General features: G+C 41.2%; 2 protein-coding genes across 2 annotated transcripts; both read left to right on the top strand.

Annotated features, from left to right (window-relative positions):
* The first annotated feature begins 623 nt into the window (after positions 1–623).
* On the top strand, positions 624–3,195 carry tex26 (testis expressed 26). The gene is made up of 7 exons (XM_030396337.1): positions 624–1,240; positions 1,661–1,745; positions 1,831–1,993; positions 2,093–2,249; positions 2,397–2,570; positions 2,661–2,813; positions 2,901–3,195. Exons 1-7 carry the CDS (start codon positions 1,228–1,230, stop codon positions 3,011–3,013), a joined length of 858 nt encoding a protein of 285 aa, XP_030252197.1. The 5' UTR covers positions 624–1,227; the 3' UTR covers positions 3,014–3,195.
* Positions 3,196–3,729: 534 nt separating this feature from the next.
* On the top strand, positions 3,730–27,226 carry wdr95 (WD40 repeat domain 95). The gene is made up of 30 exons (XM_030396313.1): positions 3,730–3,798; positions 5,196–5,439; positions 6,601–6,654; positions 6,742–6,825; positions 6,977–7,042; positions 7,928–8,158; positions 9,805–9,890; positions 10,004–10,096; positions 10,186–10,231; positions 10,337–10,383; positions 11,513–11,630; positions 11,808–11,877; positions 12,474–12,714; positions 12,805–12,910; positions 13,510–13,661; positions 13,946–14,048; positions 14,187–14,293; positions 14,388–14,467; positions 14,818–14,872; positions 14,959–15,004; positions 15,406–15,465; positions 20,496–20,658; positions 20,749–20,844; positions 20,947–21,005; positions 21,705–21,837; positions 21,976–22,015; positions 23,829–23,917; positions 25,465–25,649; positions 25,777–25,876; positions 26,055–27,226. Exons 1-29 carry the CDS (start codon positions 3,731–3,733, stop codon positions 25,840–25,842), a joined length of 2,988 nt encoding a protein of 995 aa, XP_030252173.1. The 5' UTR covers position 3,730; the 3' UTR covers positions 25,843–25,876; positions 26,055–27,226.
* Positions 27,227–27,938: the final 712 nt, after the last annotated feature.

Genomic DNA, 27,938 nt, shown 5'->3' with positions numbered 1-27,938 from the left:
GTGACCAAACAAAACTAAATAAACACACTGACCTTAAAGGACAACACAATTTCATCCTGTTTTACTTTGTTTATATGTGGCAGACCCTGCCACCTTTCTATTTCGCTCTTATTTTCCTCTGAGAGCAGCTTGTTTATTTGCTTATGGAAAATATAAATATGTGTGTTTGTATTAAAATTCGGAGTTTGAATTTCTTCTTCCAAAACTACAGTCTATAGATTACTTATTAATTATTTTTCTCTGAAGCTGCATAAATTAAGTTTGTTATTAGTAAACTTTAATTATATGGATTTTCTCCTCTTGATTCTACAAACACTTCCATATTTGAAAGATATATTATTATCATATTTATATAAAATCATTCCTTGTTTTTGTATGTTAATAAGTAGGCTACTGTAGGCCTAATACATGAGTAAACGTACTTCCCACTCCTCTTATCATACCGGGCACATTTGCTTATCCTGAGTATTATTTTTTTTCAAAAACATTTTTTGAAGTTTTTTGTCTATCAGGACATAATACTTTGCAAAATTGTAAAGATAAAGCAAAACCCTTTCGGTTTTCGTTCCTTTAAGGGTCACTGATATTATTAATAATAATTATAATAACAATAATAATAATAATTCAGTTTAGGTCAAAATGTTTATTGTCATATGCACAGTTGCCTGTCCACTAAAATATAAAAGTGCAAAAATATAGAAAAGAACCAATAAAAGATAATAAGGTAGACATATGTACAGAAGATGTGAAAATGAACGAATGCAGATAAACAGTTTAATAATAATTTAAATCATGATACCTTTAAACTAATCTTTTCTGAACTGGTTCTCCTGTGGTGAAAATGTCAAACCATTACAACTGTAGTCAGCAACAGACATAAATAAGGCATCCCTGGCAATGTTGAATTTTTAAAGTCACCTCTCCCCCGCTGAGCTGCTTCACATTGGCCATTCAACATTGTGCCATTGTTGTAGGTCTCCATAACCACAGCACCCAAAGACACCCTGCAGGGACCAGCACTGCCTCTGGACAGACAAAGACAGTACCTGAAAGTAAAACAACTTTTTTTGTTGTTGTTTAACACACAGGCCTAACTTTAGGATCCAGAGATGTCAGTTATGTTTTTCAGCAAACAATCCTGAAGTAAAGAGAAATGGATATAGAAAGGTTTTCATTACACGGAATACAACTAGCCTGTAACATAAGGGACCGAAACTGTGCTCACCGATGGCAACCAGAGGTAATGTTAAATATGTAAATAGATGTATGAATCAATTTGAAAGTTTTGGGTAGTAAAAAATGTGATATTCAATTAAAAAAGCATCACATTATTTTCTTTTATTTCTATTGTTGCTTGGTTTACAGTAATATGCCACGTTAACCACATTATGCTGTACAATTAGTCTGTCTGACAGACTGAATAATTACTGTGTGGGAGGATAAAACATCCTACAGTTTTCTTCTCTTTTATAATTTTCTCTTTTATAGTTTTAGGTTGGCTTTCTTACTGAAGTCTCCCACTGAAAAAAACACAGAGAGAGAGAGAGAGAGAGAGAGAGTTCACCCTGCTTATTAGCTGTAACCTGCAGTGACTGGTGCACACAACATGTGAAGAATTCACTGTTGTGATGTGATAGAACCTTGTTGTTTGTTTCTTTAGAGGGCAGACAGTGGTGGGATCCATACGAGACATCTAACAGAAGACAATTCATCTACCGGCCGAACTCAGCTGCAGAAATTCTGCTGTAAGTTTAATTAATCGTCTTCTGATTAGCATTAGATTTGTGTGTTTTTATGTGTAATTCTTGGTATATGTTGATGCATACGCAGGTGCCCGAGGTCGACTTCATTCATAGACTCCTATTCGCAATCCCAACCTTTGGGCTCAACTGTGTACAATAAGGATTTTTACTGGAAACCAGCCTGTAAACCTGAATGCATCCGCACAGGGACGGCCTCGGGCCAGAGGAGAAACAACCCGCACCCAAGTCAGGTTGGTTTTGTGGTTGCCTCAGTGTTACATTTATAGCTGAATCCCATGCTTGACCTCTCACAGTGTATCGTAACCTTTATGTCAAACCATTTCTTCAAGTCTTTCATGATGTGGAGGCTGCCGAGGGATGCAGCTCCAAGCTCCGAGTATGTGGCCGTTCCTCTGAAATGCCTCCCGTCTGAGGGGGAGATCCGAAAGGCCTTGACAGCACAGTACCGCTCCACCTACAGATGTGACTTCATGGGTATGCCCCAAGGTAGGACAAGTCTGTTGCTTCAGCCTGTTTATGAAAGCGTGTCAGAACAAACTGAACTCACGACATTCAAGCACACAGGTTTGCCCGCATGGAACCATCAGCATATTTCTTTCTGCAGCTTATTTCTCCTTTTGTTGTGTTTGACAGGATGTGATCGTAGTAATGCTGCAGAAAGCAGACTTACACCAAAGCACAGCAGGCGTGACGTGCCGCCCTCTACTGACACAGAGATGAGGGACAATTACCGCCAGCCGAAGCAGAAACCTGAGCTGCTGCCCTACAGACACGACACAGCCTCTAGCGTGACCTGTCGTGGTATAGGTACTGTACTAGCATAAAGATGCAGTAAAGGGTTTGCAATTCATCAGGCGTAATGATTTCTATCTCCCTGCTGTCCTCTGTGTGTTGCAGTTCCAACTGTTGTGCAAAGACACGTGCACACTCATCAGACAAGATCAGACCTGACAAACTCCGACAGGTTTTGTGGGAAGAGAGTCACATGTGTGAGAGACTCTCTGCTGCTGCCGGAGCTGCAGCAGACGCAGAGAACGCTACCTGAGGAGGGTCAGCATCGACTCGCGCCAGGTTGTTTACTGACTTAGATTTTGACTGACAACTCATTCGTCCGTCGTGTCTTCTGGCTCTTTGCAGGAAGGGACGTTTTGAAAAAGACAAACAAAGAGGAGAAAGTAGGCAAACTTCCGGCGGTCGTGGTCAACTCCTGCACACCAGAGAGGATGTCAAGCTGGCCAGGACCTGCCTGAACCTTACCGCTTGGGTTTGTTCATCTGTGTTTGTGTTTTTGTGTATTTGGGGTGAAGAAATGTAATGAATCAAACATCATAATATAATGAAATACACTGCAAGTTAAAAGCGTCGCATTGAATTAATTTACCGTCATTATTTTGTGTAACTTGTGTGGTAATTAAACACCTCCTGAGGAAAAGATATTTGTCTGCCTTCATGTTTCGTCTCCCACACATTCTGCTGGCTGACATTATGCGGTCTGTTTGCAGCGCGCTCCTTCGCATTCTGAGATTTTCCAAGTCTATCCAGCTGGAATATTAATCATCTTTTTGTTTAATTTATTCCCTCCTTGGTAGTGGCAATTAAAATGTAAATATGCATCAACATAAATGAAATTAATTACACTTTGATTACCTGAAAATTGCTGCAGCAGTAAACTGATTAAAGTACAACTTGAAACAGTGCAGTTTTAATTTGTTAGTTTCAAACGTGGCGACAAAGCTGTTTGTCAGCTCGCAGGGTCTTGTCTTTAGTTTCTCAGTTGTCACTCTTGGTTTCTTGGTAACCATGGGTCCACCTGCTCTGCTCAGGTGTAATGTTAGAGTGAGTGTCAGGTAGGCTAACGTGAGATCTGTCTGATTAACATCTGTGTGGAGGCCAGGCTGAGGAAATGAGCTGCACTTAAGTGTGTTTTCAGCACCACATCCACCTTTAAGACACACCATCTAGCCAGGATGCCACCGGGGAGAAAGGCTCGCTCCTCTTCAGCTTCAGGGAGGTTAGAAACCCAATGCGTGACCAGGTAATCCGCTGTGCTGTTGCACTCCTTACTGCTATTGTTAGACACATGTTGTTGTTGAATTTGATTTCTATTCAATACCACTTTTATCTCAATTTCACATTAAGAGTTTAATGTCTTGACCGAGACTGAGGCCTTGTTTTATTCTGTTATGTTTACTGTTGTCATGGCGCTTGAGTTGCTACCTGTGGCAGCACTGAGCAGACACCATGAATCACAGGAAGTCAGGTCACCTGGAGCTTATAATCACATTCATACAGTGTTGTAAAAAAGAAAGCTATACCCAAAAGTCATACTTGAGTAAAATTAAAAATATTGAATTGAAATATTACTCAGGTAAAAGTGAAAGTATACCAAACAAGATGGGACTAAAGTTTCCAATATTAATGTACTTAAGTATCAAAAGCAATTTCCTGGAAAAAAATATAAAGTATCAAAAGTACAAGTGAACTATAAATGTGATCACATGCATGCAAATACTCTGGACTATGTGTCAACCAGTAACTGGCCTGGCTCAGATTGAATATTAAGCATTTCTCATATTGTCAGAATCAGTGTTTTTTTCAGTGTTTGCTGTATAAATGTGTAACTCTACTTTGGCTCTGATGCAGCATGTAATCTGCAAAGTAACTAGTAACTAAGGTTCGCAAATAAATGGAGTGGAGTATAAGTGCAATGTTTGCCTCAAAAATGTAGTGGAGTGGAAGTTTAGAGTAACAGAACGTGGAAACATTCAATAAAGTACTAGTAACTCAAAATCTTACTTAAATACTTACATGCATTCAGCCTGAATTATGAAATTTGTTGCATCATGCTTTCCAAATTGATGGCCGTCGAACAAAAAATAGAAATGCTGTGTAATTGTTGTATTGATATGTGTTACTTATTACCTCACTAAAATCATATTTTTTAATATTCATAATTCTATTTGTAAGACATATAACAGTGTTGGCTACTCTGAGTCATTACAGATAAAATAACGTCCTCCTAATATACTTTGAATAAGAGATCAAACAGTATCTATCAAAATATGAGCATACTCAAAAATAATGGCAAGTGCAATGTCCCAATCGCAGAAGCTACACACTTTTGAAAAGGGTTAAATGTGTAACAGCATTATAATTCAGAGCTCTAGTGCTGCTGCAGAGGTCAACACATTTGTTCTCCAGATTTAGAAAAACATGTTTGTTGGGGTTGAGACGCCAACAAACGTCGCAGCATCATGATTGTGATAGTTGTTGTCAGTGAAAACTCAAATAATCATGCAAAAATGATCATTCCAACTCATCATGAATCAGATCACACATGTAATATCTGTCAAAAATACTTTGTGCAGGTTTAATACTAACCACCAGAACATTGCACACATTTAATCAAAATAACATATCAAAATCCTCCAGTATCCTCTCTGAACTGGGGGGTTCAGGGGAGAGGATGAGGAACATTTCTGGGCCAGGTAAAGTCACGGATGACTTCTCGGCACCGAGACGAGTGGGTGTCAGCGAGGACAGAAAAGCGCAGCCTGAATGGTTGGTTCGAGAACTGCTGAGACAGAACAGGAGAAGACACTCTGTCACACTCGGGGACCAGGCTCAAATCACCAAACGACAACACCACAGTGTCCATTCAGCTTGCAGCCTTCAGGTGCGGTTTTCAAAACATCTTCTTTTTTTTTCAGATCAGAGAAGTAAATGTGACCTTTTTGACCCCATCTGCATCTTTTAAAGGAATATTTTAGCGCCATGATAAATTGTCACCCTTTCTCAGTGGGTCTACTTTCTTGGAGCTGCTTCTTTTCGCCTCAAGGTGTCACTAGAGCGCCTCATTGTAACACGTCTCAGCCTATAGACTCTTTTCAAAGTCCTTAAACTCAACTCCAGCTGGAGGTATCTCAGCAGCAGCGGGCCAAATGCCATTTTAAATCAAGTTGATGATCAATTTACTCTCAGCCTGACAGTGCATCAGGCCGAACAATCTGTCCCAGAGCTCAGGATGGCCATGTTTCAGGCCTCAGGAAGACAGACATATAGATGCTGAGGCTGAGCCGACTATTTTAAAGGGCCGTAGATTCAAGCGCTCAGGCTGACGGCAATGACGGCTGAAGTTTGTGGGATTCAGCTGAAGATGTCAGTGGCGCTCCCTCGTGCTGAATGTAATGACCGCCGTGCCATAACAGATGAGGCGGAACAGGCTCAGGAGTTTAAAGTTATGCAGCTCTAATAAAAGGATTCGCAGAGCGGTCGAGGTTATGTGAACACTTTCAGTGCTTCCATCACTCTTGACTGATTAAACTATTATCTCAGCATTTCAGGAGACACCGTGGGGGAAACCTCGACCCCACTAACACCCTCCAGGCATTTAGGCCTGTTTATCCCTGTTATTTATTAATGATAGATCAAAGAGTGTCATGGATCGAGGACCCGTTGCTAGGAGACCGTGGCAAATTGACAAGAGGCCCATTAACACGAGGGCCACGTGCGAGCAACTCGGAGACATGTCCTGGCTGGTGGTGGGTGGCCATCACAGATTGTCAGTATTACTCAGAGGTGGAGCCCTAATCATGTGTGCTGATAACTAATCAGTGTTCAGTGTTAGCATGCGCTGTTCACCCTGCTCTCTAACCCTGATTTGTATTTTTAGCACTCAGACTTTATGAACTGCCTGGTGAGTGGAATGAAAAAAAGGGGGAAAAAAAAGAAGTTTCTGTTCAGGTTCAAATGGTTTAATCGTCCTGCGTGCTCTCTTATTATATCTATAATCAACCTGCAATCGGCTCACGTTGTGATACGTTCTTTTTCCAACAAGATCGATGAGACGATAACGCTCGACGACCTCCAGAAACTGAAACTAGCATTTGAGGTAGAGTATAAAGTGCACCTTTTGAAACCACACTGACAGCCTTGGTATTCATTTCTGGATGATTTGACTGTATTTTTCTTTGTGAAGGAATTTGAAACGGGTGGCTTGAGATCCACTGATGCGAAGACTTTTGGACGTATAGTGAAGAAGTGTTTGTCTCTGCCTCAGACAGTAAGACAGTGTGACATTTCTCTTCATATCTTACTCTCCCCTCAGATTCTCTCATCTGCGTCTCACTTCTTTTCAAGCCTTCGCAATTACCTGACTAATTTACACTAAGTGTGATTATGCTTTTCTCTTTTGTTCTTTTGAACGTTCCCAGAGCAATGCCCAGATTCAAGGGTTATTTAAGAAGATTGATTACTCAGACCGAGGAAGGATTTCATGGGTGAGATGAAATTCACATTTGTTTCTCACAGAGTATGCAGCTTTTTTTTATTCAGTGTAAGGAGAACATTTCCATGCATGCTAACCAGGCACCTGCAATAAAAAATGAATAAAAGTCATGCCACTGTGATATATGACAGGATTATTTCCCAGAACTGAAATTCAATCAGGATTTGTGGAGCAAGTGTAACTGAACACAATGATTCAAGCTAAATCAGTTTTCAACTGCCACGTTGACTGTACACTAACATATTTGTCTTGTGCCGACTCCAAGGTGAAGGTAATAGCTTACGCTGGTATTGACTCTCGATGCTTGACTTAATTCTTATTAGCTTTTCAGTGTTTTGTTCCTCGGCTGGATAGTTAGTCGATTTATACGGGCTGTGTGGATTGTACAGCTGCAAACAATGCTCTGGCGTGCTGGTAATACATTATTGGAGGATATTTCTAGATACCTGATGTAACTCTGGAGCAAGACTCAAGCCTTCATTTTACAATTAAATACAATACAAGACTATCATTTTCACAGGGGATCGGGATGACATGCACCTTTAGGGTTAGGGTTACTTTCTTAAGTCCTGTACACAACTTCGAAAGATATCTCTGCGACACACTTCATATACAAAATGTCAAAAGTGTAATTTATCACATTCTGTTGTTATTTTTAGTTCATTTCTAATGTTCTACATAAAAATTGGAAAAATATTGCACCTGTTTAACAAACATGAATTAAAAAAATGTGATTTTAAATGAGGTATTAAGTAATAATACAACAATTTAAAAATATAGATAATAGCAGTCATCACCTACAGCTGTGTAAAACATAAATAAAAACAGAGTGTGAAACTGTACAACAACAGTTGTAACACTAAGTGATGTGATACAGGGGGACTTCTGCGCGCACCTGCTGCAGGAATACAACGAGAGGCAGGAAACTGTGAGACGCAGTAAGGAGGTGGCTTTCATTCTGCCGGCCACTATGAAGACGTTAACTCACGGTATTCCCATCGTCAACATCCACTCCACCCACGATGGCACCATCGTCACTGTGCGGGAAGACGGGGTTGTTTGCCACTGGAGCCCTGAACTTAAACCACTGAAGACCAAACCCATGTTTGTATGTCAAAACTTTTGTACACTGACGTGATAAATCTGGTGTCGGTCTTTATATTTTTGTTATTGTCAACAAATCCCAAATGTAGGTCCAGCTTTCAATACTCATACACTGTCTGTGTATTTAGAAAAAAAAATTAATAATAATTTCCTAAAATAACAAGACTGGATTTGTTGGGGACTATTTTTAGCTCCTAATTAATATTCCAGGTGCTCTAGGCAGTATTTACAGCATGAGCACATGTACTCTGTGTGACACAGACTCAAAATAAATAACAGTGGCCGGGATGTTCTTTGTAATAAAGGAACATGTCGTTCAGCGCTCACTGATGTGTTTTTAATAGTTTTTGGAGGTCTACGGATGAGTAAAAGATGTATTGTTTGTTTGTTGGTTCTGATGACACTGTTGTCACTGGATGATTTTGTTGATGTATTTTTATTGGAGTGCTATTCTGGTCTCAGTTTTAGGAGATGGACAACAGTATAGTCATCAGTGTAATGTTGTTATTGCTGTCCTAATGATAACGCTTGTTCATTGGTGCAGTGCCTCTAAGTCCATGTTTTTTTTTATGTCGCACTTTATGCTGCAAAACCAACTGCACTTAGGGGACAAATGAGTTTCTTCTTGAACTTAATATCAGGTTCAGGCTGTGCAGGCAACGCTTGTTCTTGATCAATTAACTCTTGATTTGCTTATTTTCAGTGGATATATTTACTTTAAGACTAACTAACACCAATTTCACACATTAAAGTGTGTTTACAGGTCTTGGGGAGTACTACTGCATATGTGAATAGATAGTATCGAGCCTTTTTTGGCTTCAGAGGAAGCTGCATGTTATCTGATAATTTGTTGCCTTGTGGGTGATGCAGTCTTAAAGCGAAACTCTCGCCAAAAAGCAACCGAGGCTTTATTTGGGATTGAATATGAGTCAAACCTTCGTGTGAAAGCATAATTACGACGAAAGAGGCACTTTTAAGATTTACCGTAGTTTCGGTTTTGGGGCACGTTAATTTTGAACGGGAGTGCATGGGGCAGGACATGCTAGCATCAAAATCGCTATTTTTAGAACACTAAGAAGGCTCGACACAACATGAAACTTTGCTCGTAGCATCACTAGGGTCTCTACTCATGAACTAGAGCATTGAGAACATTGTTTGTGTACACAGAGTTTATGAAAAAGAAGGTTTTTGAACTACTCACGTTAGCTGCTGCGCTCCTGCGCGTCGCCGTCATGCCAGACAAAAAGTGTCGATCCCCGAGTGCGACCTGACAGGCAGGAGAGTAATGGTGAACCGCTCCTCAAGCGTGCCTGTCAGGTCATCAGATTAAATAGAGCTTCCTCTGGCGCCACAAATGGCTTCATTTTCACATATACAGTATTACTCCCTGTAAAATTCATGGAAATACCTTTTAATATTATTCATATGCGTAAGGTTTTTGTGTCACATTGTCACTCCTCTATTTATTTACGTAAGGACAAAATATGAAAAATATAATAAAACACTTGTATAGACAGATGACAAGATAATCTTCACATTTATTAATGTCTGTTGTATCAGATGGCATCATTTTATACAGCTATCATACCTTCTATAGTACCCTTTTGAATTTGGTTAAAGCTTTTAACAAATGTATTTATCTTTTTGCAGAATGAAGGTCCTGCAAACAGGAAGTCAAAGTGGGCGAGTGATTTTACTCTGATGACAGAGTACAACAAACTGATGATCGCGACGGGGTAACAGGAGAAACGTTTTATAATTTCTAGATGACCAAATTACTTACCGAGCGTTATGATTGCTCTCTTTAGTTCTAGCTTTGTGTATTGCGCATGTCTCTTTTATCTTGCAGGGACAGAGAGATCCAGCTTTACGAGCTCTCCACTCTGGATCCTTATTGTCAGATCAGTGCACTGGACACGGTGCCTTTGACATTAGACTACGGGTGAGCAACAAAACTGCATGACAACACACCCTCCTGCAAATGTAGTGAATAAGTCCATACATGTGATGGTTTGTGTGTTTCCTCTGTAGCTACACTGGCGCTGATAAATGCTGTGTTCTGTATGGAGACACTGAGGTAAAACCTTTTGTTCGAATCTGATCCACGTATCAAACAGAAATCATTCATTATGTGCCACCTGAATACCACTGAGAGAGGTTAATTATTGTGTTTGTGTTTCAGGGATGTGTGACTATCATTTTAATATCCTCTGTCGGAGACACCCTCAGGTGATCCTGCCCTTTCTAAAGACCTGCTACACATATTCATCCATATTCATATTCACTCACTTCTACTGTTTAGTTAGCAATCATACACACTGTTAATCAGGGTTATTTGAACAGGAATTTGAGGACGGCATAGCAAGGTATCATAAACACATTATGAAGGTGTTATTAGTACATAAAATATACACTATTTCTACTAGTTTAATCATGACTGTGGAAAACTCAACTCAGTCTGAGGGGGACATCAACTTTTAACAGACAGTCAGATTTGTGTACTTCCTTCTTTCCACCCAACAACGTGATCTTCGGTGGAGCACTGTGTTATTGCCGATGGCAGTCCTTGCAAGGTTTTATATACTCAAAGTAAAGAAGCCGTCTTCGATTTCATACAATGATGAAGCTACAACATTGTGATTTTTTTTTTTTATTATTTTTTTTTTTTTGAGGTCAGGGCTTGTTTTCTGAATTTTCATCCACATTTGAAGTGAATGCAGCTTCTCTGGTCCTCAAAAGATAATGCAGTTTTTTAAAAATCTTTTCTTTTCAAGATAATAACCTCTTGATAACATTAAAAACACCAACAGCTTAATGAAATATGTTTTGACTTTAATCATACTGAGGACCAAAATGTTTCATCTCCAATTCAGTAAGAGTTTTTATCTTTTGTTTTTGATTTTCCCATTAATCCAGCCTGTAACCTTCAGCTGAGTCTAAACTTCACTGATTTGCAGGTCAGTGTGTTGCTGCTGTATTGGGGCCAACACCGTCGGAAAAGGTCCCCTTTTGTATTCCTTTTTCATTCAAATGTGGCACCTTTCACTGCATTCACCATGCAAACACATGTATGTGTATGTGTGCACATGTAGTTATTCAGTGTATATCTATGTAAGTCGTGGTTACGCAGTCATTTTATTCTGCTTCTACAGGAACAGAGTACACGCACTCTGTGAAAACAGCCTGTTTGAAAGTGGCATTAGCACAGTGAGAGACGTGGTAGAAAATTATACCTTCTGCTTCCTATAGGTTCCGAGGCAATCATATAAATTATACATTATTATGTATGTGCGGCTGTTTCTAGGAAAATGACACCAGTTTCTGGTTTGACTGTACATCTCTTCCTCTCATTTCATAGGTTGTGGAATAAATTACCAAAGATTGAAAATGTGCCCAACATAGCAGTTGACAATGCAGTGCTCTCTCCGAATGTGACGTTTGTCAGATGGAAGGTTCATCAGGACTGGGTGACACAGGTGACGTTTTGCCTCTCTGTGTCAATGTGTCACCTTGTAAATAACTATGTTTAAGTTTAGCTAAAGTGACAACTCACAATGTCTGCAGACGCCGTGTAGCAGTAAATACTCCTCCTTCAGTAAGAACAGATAATCCTGAAATAGAGCGAGAAACTAACTCTCCTCTCGATATTTTAGGCAAAATATTTTCAGGGTTTTCAAGCTGTCGTCTCCTCATCAAACGAAGAATCATTGTCTCTTGTTATCGGTAAGTTGTCTGTCGCTTTTTATTTTTATTCGTTATTTTCTCGGCGCCATCGGGATAACAATCCAAAACAAAAACAAAACATACTCGTTTGTCACACAGTCATATTCTCCCTGACATTTTTGTTGACTTAAGATTAAAAAAAGGGTAGTTTTTGCCGTCCCCTGTCTTCTTCAGTTGTTCGGGAGAATGCTCCATTGTTTTGCCGTGAAGCTCTAGAAAAGTTTAGTGGATGACAAAACATCACCTGGCTTTCCAGCAGCATGGGAATGAGTCGATAATGACTGAATTTATTATTTCTGGGTGAACTGCTCCTTTAACTCCTTTCACTCTGCGATGAGCAGTAATTAAACTTGGTGTTGAGCTGCAGCAGCCTGGTAGGGGAGCTGTGAAGGATGACTCTTGATGACTCATCTTTCACAAATTCACCAATCAGTGCCAGCATGTCTATGTGTGTGTGTGTGTTCAGGATCGCCCGTGTCCATTCGCTGCCGTGGTCGTTTATTCTGATAATGGCGAACCATTGCATCAACGGCATGTTTTTGATCGATGCTCGTGGCCTTGTGATGAAGAGCTTTGTGTTTTTCCCCCGTCTCGAGGTTGTGTGCTGCCTCTGACGGACGCCGAGCAGCAGCTGAGTGAGATCAGAGAGGCCTGCTACGAAGGTAAGACCAAGAAGGTCCAACTGAGCTGGACTCCACAGCTCCGGGCGTCATTCGACCAGACAGTTTTCAGCATCCACAAAGGCGTCAAGACGTTCGACCTCAGTCAGAAGCACAGCCTGCTGGTCACTGGAGGCATGGACAGACTGATACGCATGTGGAACCCACATTTCTCTGGGTGAGGAACCAGAACTCAGTGGGTTTACTTTGAGACGAGTAACATCATTAAAAAAAAAAAAAAAGCAATGTGGTTTGTTTTCTTTTTTAGGAAACCAACTGGGGTTTTGAAAGGCCATTGTGCCCCCATCGTCTACGTCTGCATCGCCACTGAGGACAGTCACATCTTCTCAGTCTCCATAGACGGCACTGCGAAAGTGATTCATGACTTCTGGTTTTGTTTCTTCTAAATGATCCAAATGTCTGTATATGCAGTGCATTAAATGGACCGTGTGTAGGATATCGGGGGCTTGAGAGGCAGTAATGGAACATAATGAATATAATTTAGTGTTTTCATTAATGATTTCCGTTCCTGCAATAAGTTTCTGTGACTGAATGAAACACTACATTTATGAACCGTGATGGAGTCGCTGTGCAGACTTCAGGACTGTAACACCAGAGTCCACGGTTCACATGTAGTCTGTCATTAGGCCTCAGCAAATAAAAACAGTTTGGTTAAGGTTAGAAACAAGTTCCTTCAGTCATATGTTGATGAAATAAATTTGTGAAATACTGATGAGATTCAACCTTTAAGATTTGTCGACATGGAAACAATATTTCTATTTTCAACTTGTGCGTCATGAAAAAACGAGCAAATCATGCCCACGCACACAAACCCTTTAGATCAAATCTTGACAGTATTTCACCAACTGCTGCGAAACTGGGTTGGTAATAGAGCACTCAGTGTGATATTTACTTTTCTTGAATATATTATGCAACTTCTTCTTCCATCGCTGTTCACCTGTTCCCATTTCAGATCTGGCACATTCAAGATCAGTGTTGCCTGTTTACAGCGGAGCCCAAAGCAAGCGGGATTCGTGGTGACATGTGTGCGTGCTCGTACTCCTCTGCGATGAAGTCCCTGTACATCGCGGCAGACTCTATGGCTGCGCTCTCCCTGAAGATAAGGTTGGCTGTCATGCCTTTGTGCTTTATTCATCATAGAATCCAAAGTGCTCTGAAGATATTTTGGAACTATTCCTCTGCTGAGCTAATTTATGGATGATGGTTTGTGAAGTTCTGTAACTGAAAGAAGACAGATGATGATTTTGAAGATTTTCCCTTTAACGGATTAAATATCCCACTTTCACCCAAAAGATACAGAATTTAGGATTTGTTCTTCTTCAGGGGTGACTCTGGCTCCTTAATATTCATCTCCCTGTTACTCTTCTTGTTATCTCTCCCTCTGTAAGGCCACGGCTTCACAGCCGTCTGACTGTTTCACATAATGAGCCTGTAATGTGCTGCGGCTACAGTGAGGAGTTTCGTCAAGTTGTCAGCTGCACTGATGGATCTGTGAGTCAGTTAGTCTTTTACAACGCTGTAGACACGGATGACCACCTTCGCATTACCACTGACAAATGAATACAGTCTGTATAAAGACAGGAACGTGACCGTGACATATATCGGCTGTCAATATGTGACCGCTTTCAGGTGGTGAAAGTCTGGGATTTTGACTCAGGGCGACAGGTTTTTGAGTTTGGTGGCACGCCTGACTCATATGTCATCACCTGCATGACCTTTGACCACAAAGGGAGGAGGTACAGTACATGGAGCGGCATGTGAAATGTTCTCGCCTGTCGTCTAATGAGATACACAACGTCATCTCACTACAGCATGTTCTTGTTTTTGCAGACTCATCACAGGTGGGAGCGACGGTTGTTTAAAGATCTGGAACTTCAACAATGGTCAGTGCCTCAAGACACTTAAGAAGGGTAAGTATTGTACATGAGCATTTCACAGAGCATCTCCAGTTGTATTTGTGGAAAGAAGATATTTTTGATCAGAGGCGGTGACATCTCCAGCTGTGTCTTTGGTGAAAAAACCAGGAACTTAAAGCCAAAACTTTTAACCCTAACCGAGTGATTTTTGTGCCACAATAAGAGCACGGCATCGTCTCAACATAAATGAAACCAGAGGAAAAAGTTGCAACATCAATAAATATAAAATGTTGATATATCAGCGGTTTGCAGAAATGTACATTGCCATCAATTATTCTGCTGACTGGGTGGAAATAATGTATTCTCCAGTAATTGTGAAAAATCAATTTGAATCTTCCTTGCAGACGGTGAACGTCACGAGGTTTGTGATTGCATCTTCCTGAAAGTTCACAGGAATTTGTGAGTAATGAAGGGACATCTGGCAAGTCTTTCCTGCTCGGTATAAATTCCAATCCACGTTGAGTTTGTGCTATTTATGTTCGAAGCTATGTGATGTCTGTCGGCCGGGACCGGAAGATTGACATTTACTCGGTGAGTACAAAAGAGAACACATGAGCTCTGGGTATTATTTGAATTACAGAAATCCCATTCCAATTATTTCTCCAATTTCTCCATCCTTCCAAGGTGGTGCATACCATTTGCATTTGTTTACATTGTTATTACCAGCAAAAGAAAAAAAAAAAAAAAAGAATAGTTCTTGTAACATACGCTACAGCCTGCTTTGAATTTCATCAGAAATCCAGATGATTGAGAAAGGAGTGTGCACATTTTCTTTGCTGCGTGGCGGGTGTCCTCGCCCTCGCCTGGTTAATAAGAATTTTAATGTGCACATAGGATTTTCCACCAGCCATTACTTTTATAATCCACACATAAAACAATATTGATGTATAAAATGTCTCCCGTTTGCTGATTGTGTATCTCTGTATCGTCAGGACATACCTGAGGACCTCCATCATGTCCAGAGGCCGCAGCCTTCGTGGCAGGATGATCTGGTGATTAATGAACAGAAAACTGTCTTGACAATAACTCGGAGAGAGAAGACAGACCAAAATAATCAGCAGTTCAGTGGGCTCTGACTGAGAGTTTCTATTCCCTCTGTGACATTTATTTCAGGCAGACTAGATGACAGAGGTAGAGACATTGGATGGATTCGATCATTATTCTTCCATTTCTGAAAAAGCCCAGCTTTCTGAGTTGAAAGTGACAAAAAGACAAATTGGATCTTTTTTTGTTGTTGTTGTTGAACTGAATGCGTGATCAAAAACACATCAGGCGAGTGAACATTGTGTTCTAGCTCTGTAGTTATTCATTTGCCACTTTGCTTATCTATTCATAATCATCGTGAAAACAGACACTCTTTTGTTGCTTCAGTTTCTTTTTATTTCTTAAAAGAATGAAATTCTATATCTCCCCAGTGGTGGAAAGTAACGTATGATTAAGTTTATCACATAACGTGTGTGTAAAATTTCACAGTACTGCTGTTCATATGGTTTGTTACACAGAACCATCCAGAAAGGCTCCGCTACAAACGGTTTGGAAAAGGGCGGCACCTTTTCAAAAACAAAACACTTGACAGGTAACAATCTAGAATAGGACTGAGCTGCACCACCAGTTGAGCCAGTCGAGAAGAGTGAAAACATCTTTTCTAACCAGAAAAATCCTCCAACGTCGTTCTTTGCTCTTCTTTCAATGAGATACACTCTCCAGTTCTAAATGTGCGATCGTCATTTTTAAACAGAAAAGCACCCGGTAGAATAAGAAATAGTTAAATTAGCTTCACACTGACCTGCATTATGTATAGTGGAAGTCCATGGCCAGTGAGTCCTGGCTCAGCCTCAGTCAGTGGTGCACCTGCAGGCCTCTGAGTATGAAGCTTCGCTGCTGCTTCTGTGTTCATATCAGATGGACACACCGAGGAGACTGTAGTCTTTGGTCCTCACAATTGTTTTTGCTGACTGGCTGAAAAGAGAGAGAGAGAGAGAGAGAGATGTACAACAAAGCCTCCCTGATCTCTGGCCCACTGCGCTGCATCGCCTGCAGAAAAAGTTTGAACTCAAGCAGCGAGTTACCCCAACCCCCATCTCCCTTTTGTTCTTCCTCTTTCCTTGTTCAGCTTTTCTCAGTTTAAACGTTTTTCTTTTACATATTTTGAAAGGCCTTCTTTTACTTAAATCTTCCTGCATGCATATTGTATACACAGGATACTAATTTATACTTTATTGATTATTTTTAGGAACGTTTCTCTGGATGTCCTCACATCACACAGATCCCCTTTGTCTAAGTCCTGGAGCAGCCCGGCTTTGACCTGTCAGTATACCTGTAGTCTATGACAGGCTCTGCTCCCGAGCTGTCACTGAAATGATGGCATGGTTTTATCACTGACTCAGTTCAGAGCACGAGGTGTGCACCAAATGCCCTGAGCACCCCCATTACTCTGTCATTCAGGGTCACATCAGTATTTTATCCTCTGGGATTTTTCCAAGCATGTGTTTTTGTTTGCGCAAAAAAATGATAGCAGGATTAGTTCTGGAACAAAAGTTCAGCCGCATGATCATCAAATACTCAAAAAAGCAATGCGATTATTTCAGCAGAAATGGTTTAGTCTTCTGAAATGTCACAGTTTTCTAATCCGAGGCACTTCAGATAGCTGCCAACACGATTGATGTTCCTGAGGGATTTCAATTTCTCATCATCGATCATCTTGTCAGAGTGGGTTTTAGATTTAATGATTTGTGAAAGAAGCCGCTGGCTTGATTTGACTGCTTAATTGTTGCACTACAATATCTGTAAAAAGTCAAGCAAAATGCAAGATGCTTCAACTGAGGCCGAGGCTGCAGTCAGGCAGAGGGATGGATGGAGCTGTATGCTAACATCGGCATGCTAACAGGCAGTGACAACTCTAGCAAGCGTATGTCGCTACCAGCACACACTTCGGTGAGCTCCTTGAGTGTCCCAGCCCCGTTGTTATTTCAGTCATGTGTTTATTTGACCTAGTCTGCCTTATAAGAGCCTTTGGGCGGTTATATGAGAAGTTTTCTGCCGGAAAGCCTTTAAGAGGTCAGGTGATATGAGAAGATGGATAAAGACAGAAATACTGCAAGTTGTGTTGGTTTGGTCATTTTGTTGTGTTTATTCATTTTGACTGTCATGCTGGCAAGTTTGTATCCTGTGAGAGGTTAGAGATTTCTATTGACCTGACTTTTAATGTGTTTAGGATCAGCATTAAAATAGGTTGAGGAAATTAAATGAAAGTAATCCGAAGGGGGGCCGGCCGGCAAGTCCAATGTTTTGGTCTTGCATTTTTTGGTAAATGGTCTTGGCATTCTTACAGCGCTTTTCCAGTCTACTGACCGCTCAAAGCGCTTTACAATACTTGCCACATTCACCCATTCACACACACATTCATACACTGATGGTGGAGGCTGCCATGCAAGGTGCTAACTGCTCATCAGGAGCACTCAAGGACACTTCGACATGCAGCTGGGGGGAGCTGGGATTCAAACCAATGACCTTCTGATTACTAGACGACCCGGTCTACCTCCTGAGCTACAGCTGCCCCATAGTATAGGTACACCAAGAATAGGTTGTGTGTTTCTAAAAGTTGTTAGGAAAACTATGGCTCTCTTCTAGTTTACATCGAAAAAAAATCATGGTCTAGGCTCATATGATTTACTTCTGCAACTGATGTTCTGGACAACATGCGTCAACATGGGTCATATTGACCTGCTTAATTATACACCATCTTAGTTTTGCATGGTAACATTTGTTAATTAGCACTAAACACAAAGTACAGCTGAGGCTGACAGGAATGTAATTGGTTTTGCAGGTAAGTGCACATAAACTTTGGTGGTGGCGGGAGATGAAATGTCCAGAGATCAACAAAAATCGGTATGATCTATTGTACGTGCGCCAGACTTCATGGCAATCAATCAAATAGTTGTCAGGATATTTCATCATAAAAACTCATTTTCCGGAGACAGATCTGCTGTTCATATGATATAGCATAACATACATCACTCAAAGCTAAACTCAACATTCTATAACCATCACAGATCATTATCAGGCAAACTCATCAACTGAGATAATGAATGTAGCCTCGCGCTGTCAAAGCTGTACAATCAGTCCCCAGTAATATCACACAGTATGTTCCACTTCCTTTATCTGATCCTGGTTCTGCCTGTATAATGTGGTCACGTTAGCTTTAAAGGCCCGGAATCTCTCTGTCTTTACACGAGCTGTAGGAGGGAAAATGGATTCTCACTAATGCCGTATGATCCACTGGAGGAGGTGACGCTGAGTCCCCTTCCATCTCTTTCATTATGGCGGGTGGTTCCACTGACCCCCAAAGAGGCCCATTAACAGAGCAGAAAGATTGAATTACAGTGGCCAGTAAGAAAAGTGACCCCTTTGATTATCTACAAAACCCTTCCTCGAAATTGTTTTCCATTAATGGCCTGCAGGAGGGAGATCAATGGGTTGCTCTCTATATATTGGTCTCTTTCTCTTTATCTGCGGAGCCTGGGGTTCACTCTGAATGTGTCTGAGCCTCCAGATGGTCAGTGTTGTGTTGCATCTCATAAAACATTGAAAACATGGCCCAGTTCAGCTAAATATTTCGCGTTTGCCTCGGAATACAATTTATATTAAGTTCACTAATCAGCGCCTAAGTCAAAAATACCATCTGCCTTACCCGGGTTTGTGTGCAGTCTTGTTGGCAGCGTCGCTCTGAGCAAAAAAATATTCCTGTTGAGCTCAGTGAGGAATAAAGCACATGAAGCGCAGGATGAATTGCTTTGTATCAGCGGGAAGTACAGAGGAAGGAGTGATGTTTGGCTTGTGTTGCTCGTTCGGGGGTTTGACATCAATTCAGTCATTGATCCATACTGTGTGACACACTTGGCCAGAGTACTGTAGGCAAAAATCAAGACTTCAGTGGAAACTCTCTGACAGTCACACATGGCTTCAAACAGCCACAGTTTCTTCTCACTGTTGTAATGAGACTCCTTAGGTTTTTGGATAACAGACTGCTGACCTTTGAGACGTTCACTTAGCCTGCTCTGTGAGGTGTGAAAAGTCCATGATCGTTTCCCAGTTGATGAGGTTGGGAAATAATTGAGAGACTTTCTCGAAATCGTACTTCTTCCGCTCTCTTGCCGAGAGATAAATGAAGAGATGGATTTCACTGTCACGCCTGCGAGACTGCTGAAAAAAATGAGCCACACACGAGATAATTAGCTTAACTTTAAGACTGGTAGAATGGGGTAAACAGCGAGCCTTGCTAAACCAAAGCTTAATGTTATTTTAAGAAATCTGGGGGTTTTTTCACGGACGCGAAACAAAGAAATGACGCGTTGAGATAATTAGCAAGCATTTCACTCTGAAAGTAAATCAGGCAAAAATGCTCCCAAATCTATTTAGATGAATACGTGCCATTCATACAATTTCAGGGCTTTATCACGTAGATGATGCCATTTGGTTTTAAACGCACAGTATTTCATTTCAGCCAAAACAATGGATCATGGGAGTTGGCGTCTTGTTTGTTAAACAACTACTATTGCTGATGAAAATGTATTAAAGTTCCACTCACGTTATGTTTAATCACGTTCGTCAACTTCCTTCCTCACTCTCGGACTTTCTTCCAGGAGTTACAACGACAGATATCTAATGAAATGCACTATTACTTGAATAAAATTACATATTTCTCTGGGTTTGAGCACTGTCGCAGATACACAACAAAGGTCCAGTCGTTTTTTTTACCCATTTTAATGCAGGAGCGTTACATATTATAACTTATTGCGCCTCTTCTGCCAATTTAGCTTTGATACGTTTCCAAGGTGGCTTAAAACACGCCTGAAGTGATGGGAAATTAATACACTATGTCTTTTTAGGTGCAAACAAAGACAGGAATCCTTCAGATTACCCTTGGCCATGACGGAAATAAAGCTACTTTGGCCTGTTGAGCTGCAAATTCATCATGTATCCTGCAGTTGTTAAAAGAGACTCACACTCTGTCTTTCCTCAGAAAAATGGCCATAAGGACGACATCCTTTGTGCGGCACAGTGTCCCCCATCTCTCCTCGCCACCAGCAGCTATGATGGAGAGATTATAGTGTGGAACGCGGTTTCTGGACGCGTACAGTGCCGGTTTGTCGGCCCACTTCAAGCTGAGCAGCAAAATGTTGAAGGTGATTTTGGAGCCTCAGTGTAAATGATTAATGTATTCAATAAAAACTCTGATGTGATTGGATCATTGCATTTTTTTACCTGTCACCCAGGACTGGACGTGAGCGTTCCCTGCATCATTTTCCTGAAGAACTCCAAGTTACAGCAGTTTTCCTCGGCCACAGCCCTCCTGTCATCCGGGGTCATGGGTCAGTGTTATAAAAGCATAAATTACAGCTCACGGTTGCACTTTACAGCTTGCAACAATGTCTGTCTATGCACTGTTAATTATGTTTTTTTCTCTTTCAAAGGTTGTATAAACCTCTGGAGTGTGCTCGGTGGAGGAAAGTTTGTGGGCAGCTTCAAAGCGGTGAGATATTTAACTAATTTCTTTTGGATTTCGCTTTTGGATATCAAGGGATTAGACTCTAGTTTTTCTTTACTTTCTCTTTGCTGATTTAACAAGAAGATAATTTTGTGGTGCACTGTTTCTTTGCTTAGTTCTAGTTTTTGGACAACCAGCAGGTATGTTCCTTGCAGCCATGAAATGCAAAGCAGAGATATGGAGGCGGGTGAACATCGCATGAAGCTGAAATCAAACATGTGCATATGTAATCTTCCTAAAGAGGGCAGAAAGGATCTTTCCAGGCTATACAACTGTTAATATTTTGCACACAAAGCTTTAAAAACAACATTTTTTTCTGTGTTATCAGACCCCACATTCCTTTTGTCACATAGCAACAATGGCTCTTAACAACTTTTGGACTCTTTTATCATCATGTGCTTTTATTTCTTCATGATTAGTTTCTACAATTTGTTGCCTGGCACGTTTTGCATTATATTACATATCAGATTGTTTGGAGGGGACTATTATCTAAGGGAATGTATTAAGTCTGTCTGCAGGGAGGGCAACGTTTGCTCACCACAGGGGAGATAACTACTTGGTGTTACTGTTTGATTCTGCTTCTTTTTGTTCTGCTAGTTTGAGTGGAAGAGAGCCATTACTGATATTTCAGTGCTATGATTGAAAATTACATTTGCACATTCAATTTTATTTTTCATTGTGCAGTCTAGATTCCAGCAAAAGATTACAAAACTGGCTAAAACAGACAAGACGACGTTGCTGTATGCTGCTGACCGAATTGGTTACATCTATGTTTACAACATGGAAAAGTTTGCCCCTAAGATAAAATTACCTCAAGGTTAGATGAATAATTTTTGTTGCATTGTAATTGGCTTTCATTTTACATACAATAAATATGTTGATAGATATTGTCCATCACAACATGTGAAATCATTTTAACAATGATGCCTTTGTTTGTTTTTTTACATTCATAAAGCTGAAAACTTCTGGCGTGCCCATACCAGCAAGATCACTGGGTATGTAAATACACAACATGCTTTGTCGGTGTCAGTCACAAATTCCTTGTGTCTCGAAGAATACTACCCAGGATTTTATTTAGAAATGAAGATTATAAGTGTGCGCTGGTGGCTGTATCTGGACAGAACCCTTTGCTGTGTTCTGGGGGTTGCAGGCAGTTCAGAGTAGTCAGTGTAGCTCCCAGCCAATAAAGTCAGGGCTCTACAAAAACACAGCCAGGGTGCATCACGGTGTCCACCTCTCCTAAGGCAGGAACACACCGGTCCAACCGTTGGATGTCTGAAGCGTTTGGGGAGGCTCGGACGAGGTCGGGAACAAATATGTTTGGTGTGTTCAGCTACGTCGGAAGATTTCAGAGCTGCGTGGACGTTGTCGGCTCGGACTGAACATGCATAGTCTGAGGAGGTTGGCTGTCGGACATCTGAGCCATTGGATTCTCTGATTGGTTGTGTGCCAGCTGTATGACCATTCTGATTGTGCGCTAGAGAATCAGCGCGGTGTGTGGGAGGGGCGGAATACTGTGTGCGCTGAGTTTTACTACGCACTCCGTTCCGTCATTTCTTGTTTTCATGTTTTGGAGTACTGGCATGAGAATAGCTGTTATTATGTCCGTTCAGTGTTCGTTTGGTAATGCCTCGCTGCATGTTTAGTATGCAGCTGTTTTTGTCTGAAATAGTTAAGTTTCGTTTTGATCGAAAGTAAAAAGAGTTGCGTGCATAAACCTCTAGTCCAGCGTCTTTAACACTAGAGCCACCCGCTTATTGCATCTCGCGCATGCACAGAACATACACACTACTGTGGAGCTGGCAGCACGTCAAAGCGGTGTGTTCAATGCGACTTTTCTGCTGAACGGGTCAGACGAGAGGCAACAGAGTGGTCGGAGAGTGATCGGATTAGGCAGTTGGACGTCTGGGCGGTGTGTGGGGGCCTTTACCTGCTCTTGGTCTGTGTGTCTGTTTGACTGTGGGTGGGGCTGAGCCACACATAAAAACACACACAGAGGCAGAGCAGAGAGAGGCAAACAGCGGACAGGATTAAGGATGCAGTTTGGCTGTAGTCGCACAACATCTGGAGGGTTGTGCAGAGGTGTGGGCGTGTTTTTTTGTGCAGAAGTTTGTTCAGAAGTTAACTGCTGTAAATATCAGAAAATTTCATTTTATTACTCTGATTCACTGCTTTGTTTTCACTTAAGTCGCTCCCTCTGTTCATTCACTCAACCATTGACAATATTCAGGGTGTGAGAACAGGACTCAAAAACATAGCAACCAGGTCAGGTTACTGTCTCATTCTCTCTTGTCTGCTCTCAGTATTGTGTGTCTGCTTGACTGAGGGTGGGGCAGGGCTCAGCTACACAAATGCAGGCAGAGCAGTAAGCATGTACCTCGTCTGTATTTGCACAAAATCTGGAGGGTTGTGCCGAGGTGTGTGCTTGTTAATTATGTGTTTATCTGTGGTTACACACAGCAGGCACATTATGCCTTTAAGTTTCAAGTTAATGGGCAGCTATGACACAACAGAAGTAAGACTTTAGGTCGTGTCCTTAACTTTAAGCAAGTGATGTACTTAAATTCCCTGTGAGTACATCCTTATTGGAACCAATCATCCTCAGTCTGGGGCGTTCTGCTGCAGTAAAACATGTAAAAAGTGTAAAAGAGACTGCGTGTGGGAAGGTCTGAAACAGAAGATCAGCATAGGTGAGATGCTGCCCGGGGTGCATCTGTCATCAAACGTACAAACACAGTGGGTGATTTAGAGCGTTCCGCCAGAAACGTCTTCTCTCATTTCATCTTGTGTCTCTTTATTCTGGTCCAGCCTGCAGATTGTTGACAATGATCAAGTGGTACTTACTTCATCTACGGACTGCACCGTGCGCCTTTGGAGTGCACATGGAGAATTCATTGGTGAGTGTCATTATGCATCAGTCAATCTTCTCTTTCTGGACATTATTGATGTTCATGCATATAACATTAATCTTGATCGTGGTGCAGCGATTAAGGTGGAAATGCTGTTATTCATGGGCATGTTCAATTCAGTGAGATGGTACACATGGATGGATTAACTTTCCATGAGACTCCCCCTCATGTCCTCCCACTCTTCATGTGTTTTGTATGTGCCCTGTCACCTCCAAGTACCCGTCAAGTACTGCTCTCCCAGCAAACTACATGAAAGCTTAATTACATTTTGCTTAGAGAGCCGGTAAACAACCAATACTCCCACGCTGCATCACTACCTGGCCCAGGGTTAACAACGTATTAATTACGTTTTGCGAGCAGCAGATTCATTTAGGAATATGCACCATGTGAGCACAATATTATTTAAATAGACCTTTTAAGCAGATTCAGAGCAGAGCCAGGAGATTCATTCAGGTCGTGATGCAGGAGCTGAAAAAAGGCCATAACATTCTGGTGAAAATGTAGATTTGTCTTAGTCCATTTTAGCAAATAAACTTAAATTTAAATAATTAATACAAAAAATAACTAAGACATTGTGAACCTGGGGCTTTCAGGAGCTAGAGACCTTTAAAGAATAGTTAAACAGGCAGTTCCACTGAGCCATGTCAAGAAACAGCTTTGTAAAACAGCACATTCTCATGTAATAGTTTGGTGAGTCTACAGATTAAAAGAAAGATATATTACATATTGATGTCATTAGTGACTAAGTTGCATTGTAGGTAATGTGGGTTCCAGGATGGAAAGCAGTCCACTGGTCTTGCATTTCACTCCTATAATACTGTTTAAAAGCAAATGATCAAAAGTGACTCAGCAGACAAAAAAAACAGACCCCTGCATTACCCACAATGCAACTTAGCCGCAAAGTGACATCACTGGATGCAACTAATCAGATTGCATGTGGCTTCCTCTGGAGCCACAAAAAGCTTTATACTACTTTTTGTACATCTGTACTCCGAGGAAGTGTAGACACCCCTTAAATTGGTGGAGTTGCCCTTTAAGCTGAGCTAACTGGCGGTTGGCTGTAGCTTCACATTTAACTCACAGACATGAAAGCGACATCAATCTTCTCATCTAACTTTGCATTTCCCAAAATGCTGAGTTATTGCGTTTAACTGCTGTCACCTTTGTCAAATGGTTATTTCGCTTTGATGCACATTCACTACAAAAGTAGACAGAAAGAAGAAAATGAAATCTATCTTTGTAGAACCTTTTCTGAAAAAAAGTTGCTCTTGACAAAATGTCAGTAAAACGTTCATGTAATGAAAAGCAATAATACATTTATTTTTCTCCTTTGGAGATGGAGATTTGATTTTTTCTCTGTGGGTCTGCAGGAGGTGTGCTGCACAGTGGAGCCCCACTGCAGAGAAATGATTTCAGATGAATTCAGACATTGTGACATTTTAAGAAGCCACAGTTTCCACTGTGTCACATTCTTTCAGCACCATGTCTTGCAGTTCGGCAAAACATTAAAATGGAGATGTGGTGTTTATCCACAGGGACCTTTGGACAGTCTGAGAGCTGGAGCGTCCACATCTCCTCCTCCTGGAAACATCCTGCTGTCCCCTATGAAGTCCTGATTGATCCTCTGAGCATGCCCGATCACGAAGCTCTGAATTCAAAAACACAATTTTCAGAAGCCATCAATCCTGACAAGACTGGGGCAGACAGAGGGGAACCAAAGGTGAGCTGCTTTACTTCACAAATGATTGTCTGAGTTGTATAAGGTTTGTTTTTCTTCTCTTTCCCTCCCCGCTCCAAAAGTTGAACCGAGCTGAACCTTTCCTGCTCTTCTTGCAACATAATTGCAGTCAGAGACACACAGTCGGCTGAGACTTCCTCCAACACCCGGTGACACTGACACTGAGGAAGATTAAAAGGCCCATTTTACCCGGAGGAACACAAGAGTTGGTGAGTTACAACCATTACAGCAAAGACAACTGTACGCACAAATGCAATGCAAGTCTTACACCAGACTCAGCTTAAAAAGTGACACATTTATATTTCGAGTGTCCTCTTTTGCATTTCATTCTCTGTCGTGAGATTGTCAGGCATACTAACAAGCTATCGAACCACCGCGCTTTGAAAGGTTTGGATTCTGTGGAGCCAGCGAGCAGCAGTGGAAGACCTGACCTCTCCCTCCCTCTCTTGTATTGATCCCTTCATAAGCAGCACTGAGGAACTGGAGTCAACCAAATAAGATGAAACTGTATTGATCACAATTGCGAAACTGGGTCATTGCAACAGCAAATGCTTTGGAGAGACAGAGTGAGGAAAAATTTAAATAGAATAGAACAGAATAGAATATTAGTGAGAATTAGGACTGTATGCATGTATTTTTCAATGAAATGGATGAATGAAAGTGTTGAAACAGAAAAAACTCCCCCTGAAAAGTTCACAGGATCTACAGCTGCCCGTGTTAAAAAAGGAACTGAGCAGCTGTGCAAAACTACTTTCTTTTGCATTTTGAAGCACACAAGAGTAAAAAAGCAGCAGTGATAACTCTGACATAATAGGACACTGAGATAGAGCACATTTGTATCAGTATCCACAAGACTTAATATTACCAATTTGGCGCTGACTTCTAAAAACCTCTTTGTGAGTAAAGCACTATAAAGAGGTTGATCTTAAATCCTTACAACGCGGCAAAATATTTAAACCACACACGTTATTATTTCTGCAGATACTGACTTTGAGTTCCTCTTCTATTTTTATGTTAACAATACTTCATAGGTCAATGGATCTGACTTTCCTTCAGCTCCACACAGCCTTACAGAATCTTTAAGCTCAGTGTTTTGGTTCAGTCACACCGCTCTCATAGCCTCACAGCTGTTTTCAGTGACAAAGCTCTAAAAACCTACTGCAGACTACCTGCTCAGCGCCAAACAACAGACAGACAAAGTAAGTGACCAGCTGGTGAACGTAGTTGAGCATTTAGTGGCTAAGAAGGCAAATAAGGAAAGTGAATGTTAGAGTTACGGTCACAGGTGTGTGGAGGTTTTAGGAATATTCATACTCAGTTGAGCTGGAGTTTATCCCCAGGCACCGTGCGATGGCTGCCCGCTGCCCAACTGAATCAACTGTATGTAACAAATAAAGACTCCTCTCCTCTCAGAGTGTGATGTTGCTGAGCCAGCTGTCCAGACCAGATGCTGACAGAGAGAGAATAAGAAGAAAGAGCGATGACTGTGGGTGTATTTATCTCCAAGATATGTTGAATTATCCCTGTATACATGTATTGTTATATATGTCAAACTTACACTTATAAATGAATCATGTTGAACACTACAATGTCATGTTCTTGTTTTAACTGTTCTCTGTCTGCTTTATAACTATAATCCTGTTAGTTTGCCACATTGTAAAGGCTGTTAGGATAGGATCGAGATTCTCATGGTGACTAATAAGACCACCCACTCAATAGTAGGGGCCGTAACATGTGACAGTGGAGATGAGAAGGCTGTTAGCTCAACATTTTAGATAGGAGAAAGGGGAAAAGGAGACACGAGTTCAGACACAGCGAGGCCGGGCGATAGCGACGGGCAGGGGTGAGCTGTCAGAGAGCTTTCGCCCTGATATAATGGACACATTTCGGCATTGCTGGCTAAAAATCACAGGGCTTACCTGTTGTGATGACATTAGAGGGCAGTGTGAATTTCATAGATGTATGAGCTTCTTTTCGTACTGAACAGAAGAGGAACAGTGTCTGACGATCACATTTTCAGCTGTCAGGAAGTGTTCTCCCTGATACGATGGACGCATTTTGGCACAGCTGGCTAAAAAACACAGGGCTTCTGTGTTGTGATGACATTAGATGGCGGTGAGGAAATTCATCATATTTATCTAACATTGAAACACAGATGCACAGTTAAAAACTGGAGAGGCCAGGGGGCATAATGGCAGGATATTACACCTTATCTTCAGTTCAGTTCAGAGTGTTATTTGAGAGATCTTTGTGCCAAAATGAGGGTATGTT

Source organism: Sparus aurata, chromosome 2 (genome assembly GCF_900880675.1).
Source record: "Sparus aurata chromosome 2, fSpaAur1.1, whole genome shotgun sequence".
NCBI lineage: Eukaryota > Metazoa > Chordata > Actinopteri > Spariformes > Sparidae > Sparus > Sparus aurata.
Note: the sequence above shows the minus strand (reverse complement) of the source record. Positions and strands in the feature narration are given on the sequence as shown.

Coding starts and splice junctions, on each gene's coding strand:
- tex26 (XM_030396337.1), top strand. Junction 2,250..2,396: donor CTTCATGGGTATGCCCCAAG/GTAGGACAAGTC, acceptor TGTGTTTGACAG/GATGTGATCGTAGTAATGCT. Junction 2,814..2,900: donor GAGAACGCTACCTGAGGAGG/GTCAGCATCGAC, acceptor GGCTCTTTGCAG/GAAGGGACGTTTTGAAAAAG.
- wdr95 (XM_030396313.1), top strand. CDS start 3,731: ATGCCACCGGGGAGAAAGGCTCGCTCCTCTTCAGCTTCAGGGAGGTTA. Junction 10,097..10,185: donor CCTTTGACATTAGACTACGG/GTGAGCAACAAA, acceptor TTTCCTCTGTAG/CTACACTGGCGCTGATAAAT. Junction 14,873..14,958: donor CTGAAAGTTCACAGGAATTT/GTGAGTAATGAA, acceptor TTATGTTCGAAG/CTATGTGATGTCTGTCGGCC.